The sequence below is a fragment of the Microcaecilia unicolor genome, chromosome 12 (genome assembly GCF_901765095.1).
Source record: "Microcaecilia unicolor chromosome 12, aMicUni1.1, whole genome shotgun sequence".
Classification (NCBI taxonomy): domain Eukaryota; kingdom Metazoa; phylum Chordata; class Amphibia; order Gymnophiona; family Siphonopidae; genus Microcaecilia; species Microcaecilia unicolor.
In genome coordinates this window covers 23,089,711-23,101,716 of record NC_044042.1, presented here as the reverse complement: position 1 = coordinate 23,101,716, position 12,006 = coordinate 23,089,711, and the positions used below count along the sequence as shown (strand labels likewise).

At 40.5% G+C, this 12,006-nt stretch overlaps 1 protein-coding gene across 2 annotated transcripts in view; it reads left to right on the top strand.

Moving 5' to 3' along the window:
* The window catches only part of UBE2T (ubiquitin conjugating enzyme E2 T), a 30,749-nt gene that overhangs the window by 1,935 nt on the left and 16,808 nt on the right, over positions 1–12,006 (top strand). Inside the window, exons 2-5 of one of the 2 annotated variants that reach the window (XM_030220582.1) lie at positions 2,376–2,492; positions 4,256–4,325; positions 10,803–10,908; positions 11,456–11,554. In XM_030220582.1, the coding sequence (XP_030076442.1) occupies positions 2,384–2,492; positions 4,256–4,325; positions 10,803–10,908; positions 11,456–11,554 (384 nt within the window). In that variant the 5' untranslated portion in view covers positions 2,376–2,383. The remainder of the gene's footprint in view (positions 1–2,375; positions 2,493–4,255; positions 4,326–10,802; positions 10,909–11,455; positions 11,555–12,006) is intronic. The other variant, XM_030220581.1, reaches the window with a different exon arrangement.

The following is a 12,006-nucleotide window of genomic DNA, read 5'->3' as shown; positions in this document are numbered from 1 at the left end:
GTCAGTACTAGCCTGGCAGGATGCAACATTACATAAGACTGGATCTGGAAGCACAGAGCTCTATAGACCACCTGTAACAACAGTTCTATCATTTTTAAACTGCTAGAGTGACAATATGTGCAAAATACAGTACTTAATTTGAAAAACTCTGGTTAATGTTTCCTGAATGTACTTCCTATGGTCTTGTAAGCCTGCAAGTTGCTCACCCCAGATTAAAAAATAGGAATGGGAGGACTTTGGGGAATATAATTAAGAATCATATTGATTTTGTTTTTTTATTTTTTAGAAAGTATTACACTTTGCTGACGTACCTAATTAAAGAATATTAATATTACAATTCTATGCTGTCTATTAAAATGTTTTATTGTGTTGATGTGGAGGTGTATTTTCAAAGCACGTAGACTTACAAAGTTCCATAGGTTACTAAGGTACTTTGAAAGTTGAAGTGCTTTGAAAATGAGCCCCATTGTAATATAGCATACTGTGCCATACTTTATTTGAATATTTTTACTGCTGTAATTGTCTTGCTTATGTTTGACTTATTCTTGCTGTACACCGTCTTGAATGAATTCCTTCAAAAAGGCGGTAAATCCTAATTGAATAAATATATAACTTTGTATGTCTAATTGCTTTGAGAATACGCCTCCACATCTGTTAAAAGATCAATGTAGATTAGTAGAGGGTAAAGTGACTGTGGCTTCTCCAGTTTGTTGTTTTTGTAGTGAAATCAATACGAACACCAGAACTAGAAGTTTATGGAGGTAGTGAAGTTAACCAAGACTGGATCAACATGTTCTTATTATTTATTTTTTGTTGGATTTGTACCCCACAATCATCTGAGTCGAAAACTCTGTTCTATGTGGCTTATATAAAATAAAGCAGATATACAAATACAGGTCAAGGATGCATGATAAGACAGTGAGCAAATAGAATTGTGGATATAAGATTAGGGGAGGAGATCTAGTGGAGGGTAGACTGCTCCTTGGTAGTAGGCACAAAGCCCATAGGTAAGTGAATAGATCCAGGGTGGGAGAGGGTGGAATTGTCAGGTTTTGATTGTCAGGGATGCTTGCAGCTCAGATTTGTTGTATCTTATCAACAGTAATTTCTTGTATAAAAAATGTTTTCAGTTTTTTAGGAAAACTTAGTAGGTGATGTCGTATCATATGTCTTTGAGCAATGCATTCCACCATTTGGCCACGTTATATGGAAAGCCAGCGGTATGGAGTGATTTATAGACTACCCTTTTACAGCTGTGGAAGTGGACAATTAGGTGGTCTCTCAGCTTCTCCTTGCAATTTCGTAGCAGTAGCTCAAATAGTGGCTACATATATTTTGGTGCAATGCCATAGACGACCTGGTATACGAAAGCACATATTTTGAAAAACACTCTCTCTTATGGGTAGCCATTACAGGGATTGCAGCAGTGGTATGGCATGGTTGTATCTGGATGTGCGGTTGTATCTGGATGTGCTGAGATCAGACACGCAGAGGTAGTTTGTTTTGTTTGTTGCTTTTTGAAGATGTATTCCCTGTATCCCGCATAGACTGCATTACAGTAGTCTATCTGAGACAGAAGAGAACTTTGGACCAAGATGCGGAATGTTCTGACAGTCTGAAGTTAGTTAGCTACCCTGGGGAGAGGAAGAGAGCTGCTTTAGTGAGTTTCAATCATGTGGTACCTTAGTTCCTACATTATTTTCAATTTGGCCCCTATTCATGATTTATGTTGAGTTTTAAGGTGATAGAACATACATGTTGGTGAACAAATGCCATTGCAAATAAAGAAGCTTATGGTAAGTAGTGCACTTATAGGGGCCAAATTCAGCCACTGTGCAGTCATGGCTTAAACTCACTGAGAGCTTTGTAGTTTTATAAGAGAACAGCTATTTATGGCCCACATTTGTGAGCATAAAATACTGTTCAGGGTGCAGAACATTGTGCCAGAACTTTGCCTGTAGTTGTCTGTTTCTTCTGGCTTTTGAGCCCTCCTGCCTTCTCCATGGGACTGATGTCTCTGCTGTTCCTGGCCTATAGGTGGGAAACCAATTACAAGATTTTCCAAATGAATCGATTTTTGGTTTTATTTATTTATTTGGATTTAGCTCACACTTTTTCAGTAGTAGCTCAAGGTGTGATACATTCAGATACACCCTGTCCTCAGAGAGTTTACAATCTAAGTTTCGACCTAACTTTGTTTCATGCTTCAGTTGAACTAACTGGTGCGAGTGGGTTGTGTGTATTAAAACTAACCAATGGTTCAGGATATCTGTTTGTATATATGACATTAACTTGAAGAAGATACCAGTGGGTTAGAAAAGGTGGTTGGTTCTCAAAAGGCAAACAGTAGTCTATTAAATGAAACTTCTTTGATTTCAGGAAAATGCAAAAAATCTCAAGACTGAAGCGGGAACTGCACCTATTGTCCACAGAACCACCCCCAGGAATCACATGCTGGCAACATGACAACCGGATGGATGATTTACGAGCACGTATGTATCTGTCCCTTCTCTGTGGCAAGAATTGGGCTCTGTCTTACACCTTTAAGTTGAACCTGATGAATTTCAGGTCAACATCTCTGTGTCAAGAATATTTCACCAGGAATCCAGTCCCAAATCTCAGCCTCTTTGACTGATGTTGCTGCCTGTATATCTCTTTGCCATCTCATTCTTATAACCAAGAGAAATCTGCTTATTTTACCCCTAAACCTGCCTTCCCCCTCCCCCTGTTTTCTGATTCCTTGGGCAGCCTGCTTATGCTCCTAGTCTCCTCAGCCAACAACATATCTAAAACATTGCTACTACTGTGACTATCAGTGCCCAGTGAGAATCAACAAGAGACTGTGCATTTTTCTTTTTGGCTCCCACCCTTGGAACAACTTACCTTGACCTGCTGTCTCTTATAGACCATTTAGAGCTAAACTGAAGACCTACTTGTTAAACTTGGCATTTGGTGATTTTATTGTGCTGCCTGATGGGAGACAACAGCACCCATGCTACTATTGATGGTATCTATTTCTTCAATGGTGTGAGTGTTTTTTGTCTCTTAAGAGTGGCTGAGTCTTTCCTTTTTTGTTTGTTGGAGTTTCGTTTCCATTTTTAGTCGTTTATTTTTAATTGTACATCGCTGTGATTTAGGTATTAACCAAGAGTAGCAAAAAAGCAGGGTTTTTTTTTAAAATAAACATAGACCATGCTCCTCTGTCACCCCTTTCCTCTTCTAGCCTGCCCCCCCCCCCCAATTAAAATGACCTTAGCTGGCAGGGAGCTCCAAGTCCCACCAACTGTAGAAATCCAGAGCCTAACTGCTGCACCTAAAGCATGGCTGATAGATCAAAATACTGCTGCTGATACCAACACAGCAAGCATGCACAGTTTTCTCTCTCTCTTGGCATCCAGTCCAGCTCCTTGGTATTTTCTATCTCCAGCAGGTGGATGGACACATTTTTAACCTCTGGTTCTGAGTGCTTTGCTTGTCCAGTTGTGGATGGCTTGAGTCTACAGAGTCATATTTGGAGGTATTCGGATCCCTGTATCTGCTGCCCTGTGGATTTATTTCTTCCCTCCCGTCACCTTTCCCCTGTTTCCTGTGGAGCTCTCCTTCTCCAGCACAATCTTTAATTAAAAAAAATAAAATAAAGAAAAGAGGTTTACTGGAGAAAGTGAAAGAGATTTACTGGAGAGAATGAGACCTCATCTGGGGTAAGACTTGCACAGACTGAGCTTGGGGGGAGCAGCTGGCAGTAATAAATCCAACTAAAATTTGACTTGGAACCGTTTGGGGGCTTTGTAGTTCTTGGTGCAGGTGGGGTATCCTGACTCACCGTGTGGGGCTGTGTTGTGCTGTACTTGTGACAGTTGGGCTGACTTTAAGCATGGAAAGGCAGTATATCAAATCCCATTCCCTTTCCTTTCTGTGAAAAAATTTTTTTTGATGTCTTCAGAAATATCTTTACATCTTTACTCTACTTCAAACTTGCTTACAGGGGATGCCTTTCCAATATGCCCATGTACACGTGTGCCTATTGCCTCTACAAACATTTGTGTTAGGCAGTTTTTCAAAGCCCTATTTCTGTGCATAAAACCTTTCATGTATTTTATACACACAATTTCTTTTGAAAATTGCCTTCAGAAATATGAACAAGTGTGCAGTGCGTCCAAGAAGCTGATCAGCACCTTCATAAAACTGATAAGCCAGTTCAAATTAATGTACACTCTGAATGGTATTTTTGTGTTTAATTTTATTTTCTCTTTAGAAATATTGGGTAGTGCTGATACCCCATATGAAAAAGGAATTTTCAGCCTGGAAGTGATCCTTCCTGAAAGGTAAGAGGTTTCACTGCCAAACCTTTTAAGGCACCCTGTGCACATAATTAAAGTAGGTTGAAATAATCTGCTTGTCCAGTTGGCTAAAGCTTCAGATTTAACCAGCAGCAAAGTAGCTTTCATAGGCTGAAATTTATATCATGTAAATTGTTTCAAACAGCATATTAGTATGTATTTCAAAATTAACTATGGTGAGATGTTCCCATGTTGCTGTACAGCACTTATATGCAAGTGAGCATGACTAGATATTGGCTGAAATTGAGTCCTCTATCTCTGTGCTCAAAAACTGCTGGCAGGTCTTCCCTTTTCTAGTGCATACTAGCCCTGAAACATACACATTATTTCTCTTCTCCCCAGGCCTAAAAACATTAACAGAATCCTATATAATAAAACGCACCTCCAATATTCTGAAGCTGACTGCATGGCTGAGGCATTCCTGCTCTCTGTATCCATCTCCTGAATTGACATCACGTACTTCCGGGTTCGTCACAAGCAGAAGTGACCAGCCACACGAGGTTTCTCAGCTTCAGAATGTTGGAGGTGCATTCTATTAAATAGGATTGCTCAGCTCCTTGAAGCACAGCCAGAGCTCAGCGTCCTGCACAGTAACGCTCAGACACCAGAGAGAGGGAGGGAAGGGGGGCCTGACACCAGAGGGGGGGGGGGTATCTCTGTCACACACACACTCTCTCTCTCACAGTCAATGTCTTTCTCCCTGTCATTATCACACACTCTGTCTCACACTGTATCACATTCACTCTCTGTCACACAGTCACTCACACACTCTCTTGGTCTCATACACACACACACACACACACTCTCTCTCTCTCTCGCACACACTGTATCTGTGTGAAACACACACTCTCTCTCTCTCACACTGTCTCTCACATACGCACTTGCACACACACTCTCTCACAGACACACTTGCACCCAGACTCACTCTCTCTCGCACACACTCACACATTCACTCTCTCTCTCACACACAGTCACTCTCACATACACTCTCTCAAATATACACACATCCGAGGAAATATACACACATCCGAGGAAAACCTTGCTAGCGCCCGTTTCATTTGTGTCAGAAACAGGCCTTTTTTACTAGTAACTTATATTCCGCTAATACCTCACGGTTCAAAGTGGATCCCAGGCATACTGGTCTGTAGTTTTCCCACTTCTCCATTACTACTTTTAAGAAGAGGTACATCAGCTCTTCTCCGAGGGTCTGTTAAACACATCCTTTGCAAGATGCACCAGAAACTCTCTGAACTCTCTCAGTATTCTAGGATGCATCTCCTCTAGCCCCATGGCTTTGTCCACTTTCTCTTTTGCAAGTTGTTAATGAATGGTGTGGTATCTACTCAGTTCCTACATGTACTTCTACAGGCACTGTGGTCCTTCTCCAGGATTTTCTTTTGTGAACACTGAACAGAATTTGAGTCTTGCAGTTCCACTTCTGGCCTTCCTCTTCTGTCCAATTTACCTGAAAAGTCTTGTCAACTTGCTTTATAATTTTTACTGTTTAACTTTAAACAAGTTCTATTCTTTACCTTCTATGGTCAGGCTAATTTCACTCCCACCTTCATTCTAAGGTATGAGGGGTGGGGATTAGGTTCAGGGAGGGGGGGGGGAACCACACCACTTGACCACCAGGGCTAGCATTGGGGACAGGGGGTTGTCGAGGATCTTACTGGACCACCAGAGTATTTTTGGTGTTTGGGGGGGGGGGGCACTTTGTGTTTGGGGAAGTGAGGGGGCCTTGATGTCCACTGGACCTCCAGCCCTTGTATTTAGCAAGGGGGGGGGTACATGCTAAGGGGGTGAGGGATCTCTGGAGTCCATTGGACCACCAGGGCTAAGGTTTACTGGTCTCCCCTATTCTTCCCACTTGCTTGGCAAAACCTAATGCCAGCTGTGAGGTGACGTAGTGTTTGCCGCAGGAGCAGCACCCTGTTTGCTGTGCTGCCTGCTGATCATCTGGGAGGAATGCAGGAGACCCTCTTTTGCACACAGTTAGCAATCAGAACCTGCGAGCTCGTTTCACACACTTGCTGGCTCTGATCCTAGGGCAAATGCGGGAGCTAGTCCAGCGCTAATGACCTCTAGCGCCCGCGTTTGCTTCTCATCATCTGCCCCATCAGAATAAAGAAAGATTAGTAGTGAACCTCTGGAATCTGTTCTGGAACCAATTCTGTTCTGTGTCTTTGGAAGCAATATGCCTAAAGGTTAGGAGGAAACGTTTGCCTTTTTGTGGTTGACTCAAAGATTTGCAAAAAAAAAAAGTGGACACCCTGGAGGGAGTAAACATGAGAAGCAAAATTAGAAGCATGCGCTAAAGCTCTTTAGTTAAGCTTTAATGCAGAGTAATGTGTGGGTGCAGAAATCCAAAGAAGAGGCTGGTGTGCACAGACCAGGAGAAAGGAACCCGGGGGGAGGGGTGATATCTAAGGATTTCGAAGAGGCTGGTGTGCACCGACCAGGAGAAAGGGACCTTGGGGGGGGGGGGGGGGGGGAGTTATGTCTGAGGATCTCAAGGTGGCAAGGTAATGGCCAAAGCCAGTATGCTAGGCTGCATAGAGAGGCATAACTAGCTAAATGGTAATGGTTCTGTACATAGTTGGTGAGGTTCCACTTGGGGTTCTGTGTTCAGTTTTGGAGGCTGTACTTTACTAAGGATATAAAAAGACTTGAAGTGATTCAGAGGAGGGCAACTAAAATGGTATGGATTCCGTACCAGAAGACACATGAGAAGAAGACCTGAATATGTGTACCCTAGAGGAGGGGGGCGACAGGGGTGATATGATAAAGATGCTTAAATACTTGAAAGATATATTAATGAGCAAACCGTCAAAAGATGTGGAAACTATGGAACTAGATGATCTGTATTTTCCTTATCCCATGAGTACTAACATTTGATCTTTTGCAATATGTTTTAATGTTACTGTGCAACTAAAAAAAAAAATCTACACTAGTCCTTTAGTGTTCTACCTGTCCTATTGTGTATCTTTACCGTGCTTTATTTTGCAATGTTTTTGTTTTCACAATGTAGATGAGATTAGAAATCTGTTGCTTTCCTTGAAAGAAAACATATATGTTGGGCAACATGCCACTTCTAGTCTCTGCTGCAATCATATACACTTCTCCTGGCTTGAGAAAACTTTGCAGAATGAAGCACAAGTTTCTAGCTAACCAGTCTCCAGCTGTGTGTTCTATAACAGATTGCTATTGCTAAACCTGGTTCACAAATGACATCTTCCATTATGTAGCTTCCCATCAACTACCAGGTAGAGATGGAGAACTGAAAACTAAGCTGAGACACATCTCTCTTGGCATCCAGTCCAGCTGCTCCTCAGTATTTTCTATCTCCAGCAGGTGGATGGACACACTTTTCAGTGTCTGCTTCTGATTGATTTGCTCCTGGTCCAGTTGGTCAACTGGTCCTCCACTTGGAGTGGAAGAGTAGCCTAATGGTTAGAGCACCAGTCTTGACATCCAGATGTGGCAGGGTCAAATCCCACTGCTGCTGCTTGTAGTCTTGGGCAAGTCACCTAACTCTCCATTGCCTCAGGTACAAAATTAGATTGTGACTTGAGCCCTCCAGGGACAGAGAAATGCCTGGTGTACCTGAATGTAACTCACCTTGAGCTACTACTGAAAAAGATGTAAGCAAAAATCCAAATAAATAAATAAACTTTCTTTCCATTAGTCCTTCCCACCATTCCAGAGGCCCGCCTGAGGTTTCTGAAATGTTAAGTCTATGCAAAGTAATGTCAAGTAATCGCTGTCACCTTGCATGGTGCTTCGTGTATATTTCTTGTTCTTTACAAGTTGTCCAGAGATGAGGTCCCCACGTTTGTTTGTCTGGTTAGTGGTTTTTTGGGGGGGTTTTTTCCAGAAATTTTATTAAATTTTAATATAAGAGCAAGAATTATAAAGTTCCAAATACATAAACATATTGTGCAAAGGAAAGAAATAATTGCAAGTCCATCATCTCAAGATGTTGATATAGTCTTTGAGAGGTGACCATATTAGGTTCTTCTTGTTGATGGCTCCTGTTAGATGTGCGGAAGCCAGTTCATACTTATAGTATAGCAAAACGGATTGCCACCAGAAGTGTTCATTCAGATGAGTCGAATTTTTCCAGTTTGCTAGTATTATTTGCTGGCCTATTGTGATTAATGTGTCAAATAGTATACTATTATGATCTGTTAAATATTAGATGAACATGAATATAATTAATGATATTTTGAGATTTATGTTGAGTTTGAAAATCTCACATATAATTTTCCATATTGATTGCCAGAAAGGTTTGACTTTTACACATTCTAACAAGTGCACTAATGTGTCAACGTTGCCTTGACAATGCCAGCATAGGTTAGTTGTTAATAATTTTGCATTATACATTTTACGTGGGGTCCATACAGCTCTATGATATAAGAAATACATTGATTGCATAACATTCGCTGAAGCTAGTGGCCTAGTCAAAGATAGCCATAGTTTAGGTTGTATAGAGTTAGAGAGTTTGTGTTTGGAGTCTATTTCCCAAGTCTCTCTTAGTGTAGAATTGGCTTTAAGGTATGTTGTAAGAAGCTTCTTATAGATGGTAGAAGCCATGTGGCCTTTGTTTATTAGTATTTCGATGAATTGAAGGAAGGTTTTTGAGTGGGATCGTATGTCAGTAGGCCAGATTTTTTTTGATACACTGCGACAGCTGTATCCAACGATAATGTTGAGTGCTGGGAAGATGAAATTGCTTTTGGAGGTCTTGAAAGGATAATTATTTTGGCCTTTTTGACATGTCTTTGATAGTCCATATATTACAATTAGTCCATAATTTCCAGTAGATTGTGCTTTGGTTTATTTGAAGTTTGGGATTGTTCCAGATAATTATTTGTGACGAAGAGGGGATGGGTAAGTCAAGTGATTTATCTAGATATTTTAGACAAACTTTGGTAAAGTTAATTATAGGATTGTCAACCTTGTAAGGGGTAGCGGTCATATAGATGAGATGTTGCAAAGGAAGGGAGTGAAATAAAGTTTGCTCTAATCATAGCCTTAGGGGCATATATTCTTTTTCTATAGGGAACCAGGGACAGCCTTGCTGAGCAATAAATGCTTTATGATATAAAATGAAGTCAGGGAAGAAAACTTAAGTTCTTCTTTTGGAGCTTTTAGTTTTTTTAAAGAAATTCTGGGGGTTTTAGATTTCCAAAGGAAAGTGGTCAGTAATCTTTCTACTTATTTATAGAATGAAGCCTGAAAAAAAATTGGGATCATGCTTAATATAAAGTTTATTTTGGGAGAAATCATCATTTTAATGGTTTCTATTCTGCCCCACCAGGAGATATTCAATGGGTGCCATTGAAGAAGAAGATCTTTTTATTTTTTCACTATTATATTTAATAGTATCTTGCATTGTTCAGTGCAGGTCGATACCGAGGTATCTAAGTCCGTTAGAGGACCATGCTAGATTGAATGGTCGAATTAAATCAGGTACTGTGTGAATATTAAGTGGCAAAACTTCTGATTTGGATTGGTTGATTTTAATATCCAGAAAAGATCGAAAAGGATTGTATTAGGGAAAAGAGGGATGGGAGGGAAGTCTCAGGATTCGAAATGTAGAGGAGTATATCATCTGCATATGCAGATATTTTAAACTGTTTATTTTGACAAGTAATTCCGGTTATTTCTGTATGGGAGTTAATGGCAATTATAAGTGGTTCTAATGCCAAATTGAATAAATACGGGGGACAAAGGGCAACCTTGCCTTGTGCCTCTTTGAAGCGTTATAACCTCAGATAGGTGATTGTTTGCAATTATTTTAGCAATGGGGCAAGTATAGAAAACTTCTACCTTATTTATAAAATCTGTAGACGCTCCAAACCATTTTAGATTGTGAAATAAAATATCGCCATTACACTCTGTCAAAAGCCTTTTCTGCGTCTATTGACATTACAATTATGGGGCAATCTTGATTCTTGGAGGCTTGTTGGAGGTGGAAGAATAGTCTAGTATTGTCCGATATTAGTTTGTTCGGCATGAATCCTATTTGATTTAACTTTACTAATTACGTCCTTTAGTCTATTTGCGATTAGTTTTGCATAAACCTTGTAGTCTGGTTTAAGGAGTGAAATAGGTCTATAATTTTGTACTAATTGGGGGTCCATGTTAGTGTTAAAGTTAGCAAGGAGTGTAAGGTTGTTGTGCTTGTTCTGAGTTTCTCCTTACTGTGTGTCTATGTAAATATTGAGGGTTGTACTGGATGCCAAGAGATGTCTCAGCTCAGTTTTCAGTTCTCTATTGCTGCCTGCTGGTTGATGGATGCAACTGTCCAAGGTTCTGGAATAGTGGGAAGGACTAATTGAAAGAATTAGGTAAGACCTAATTTCTCCCTTGAACTATTATTGGTGGAACTGTATGCTCCCTTTCTACGTATGTGTACATAGCTGATAAGCTTCTTTTGGCATGTATTTCTGTCAGGTATCCATTTGAACCTCCAAAGATCCGCTTTTTGACTCCTATTTATCATCCCAACATTGACTCTGCAGGAAGGATTTGCCTGGACATTCTCAAACTGCCACCAAAGGTATGTGGGTGCAAGCTGTCACTACCAGCTTACGCTGGATCAACTTATTTAAAAAATGTATAACATGCTGAATACTAAGATAATTGGAGCACAATACAAGTGTCATCATCATAAATAATAAAAATCACATACGAATATTATCCGTTGCTTGGGGATGGCATTTGTTTTTCTAGGGGTATACACAATTTCTTTTTCCTGGTCCTCTTTCTGTTATGCTTAATAGCATACATTCTTGCCTTCAGGAGTGGACGTTCTAGTGGAAAAGGGATTTTCCTTCAAGGTTCAAGGTGTCACAGATTTGCCAGCAACACCTGGGGCAATATTCAGCCCTTGATGTTCACCGCTTTTTGTTTTTTTTTTAAGCAGCTGACACTCGCAAATTGAGTTAGACCAGATTATTCAGTGCTGGGCCATGCCTAATTCTTCTCCCACTCATCGTCTTCTCTTGGACTCCCTGTGGGATATTGGTGTTCATTCCACTTTTGTGATTTTTCTTACTCTGTAGACTTACGTACAGAAATAACAGTTGTCTTTCTGCTTTGCAAAGGGGGCATGGAGACCATCCTTGAACATTTCCACCGTACTAACCTCCATACAGCTCCTAATGGCTGAACCCAACCCAGATGATCCCCTTATGGCTGATATAGTAAGCAGTTTATTTTCTTCCCGTTTTTTTTTTTTTTTTTTCTAATATTGTGCAGCAGCATCCATTAGGGGGATAATTTTTCACTTGTACCCACAGGCCTGCAGGCTCTTTTTGTTTCAAAGAAGTGCTCTTGTGCCTAAAGGCTTTGCATTTTAGAACTGGTAATAAAGTATATGCGTGTTATTTCAAAATGAAATACCTATGCATATCTTCCTCCCCCACTCCCCTGCCCCTCTTCTTACCAGTAAAAGTGCCCAGGCTATGAAACTGCACATTGGACTAGGGGGGAGGGGCAGGGGGATTTCAAACAATCCCCTGTGCAGGTATATATTGGTTTGCTTATGTGAACAGAATTGATCATTGTTCCCCAGAACCGCAACAGTTTTAGATAAAGTGCTTTTCACAGCTGTCTGATCTAACTTCTGTGTTAAAACGTAATATTGTGTTAATAA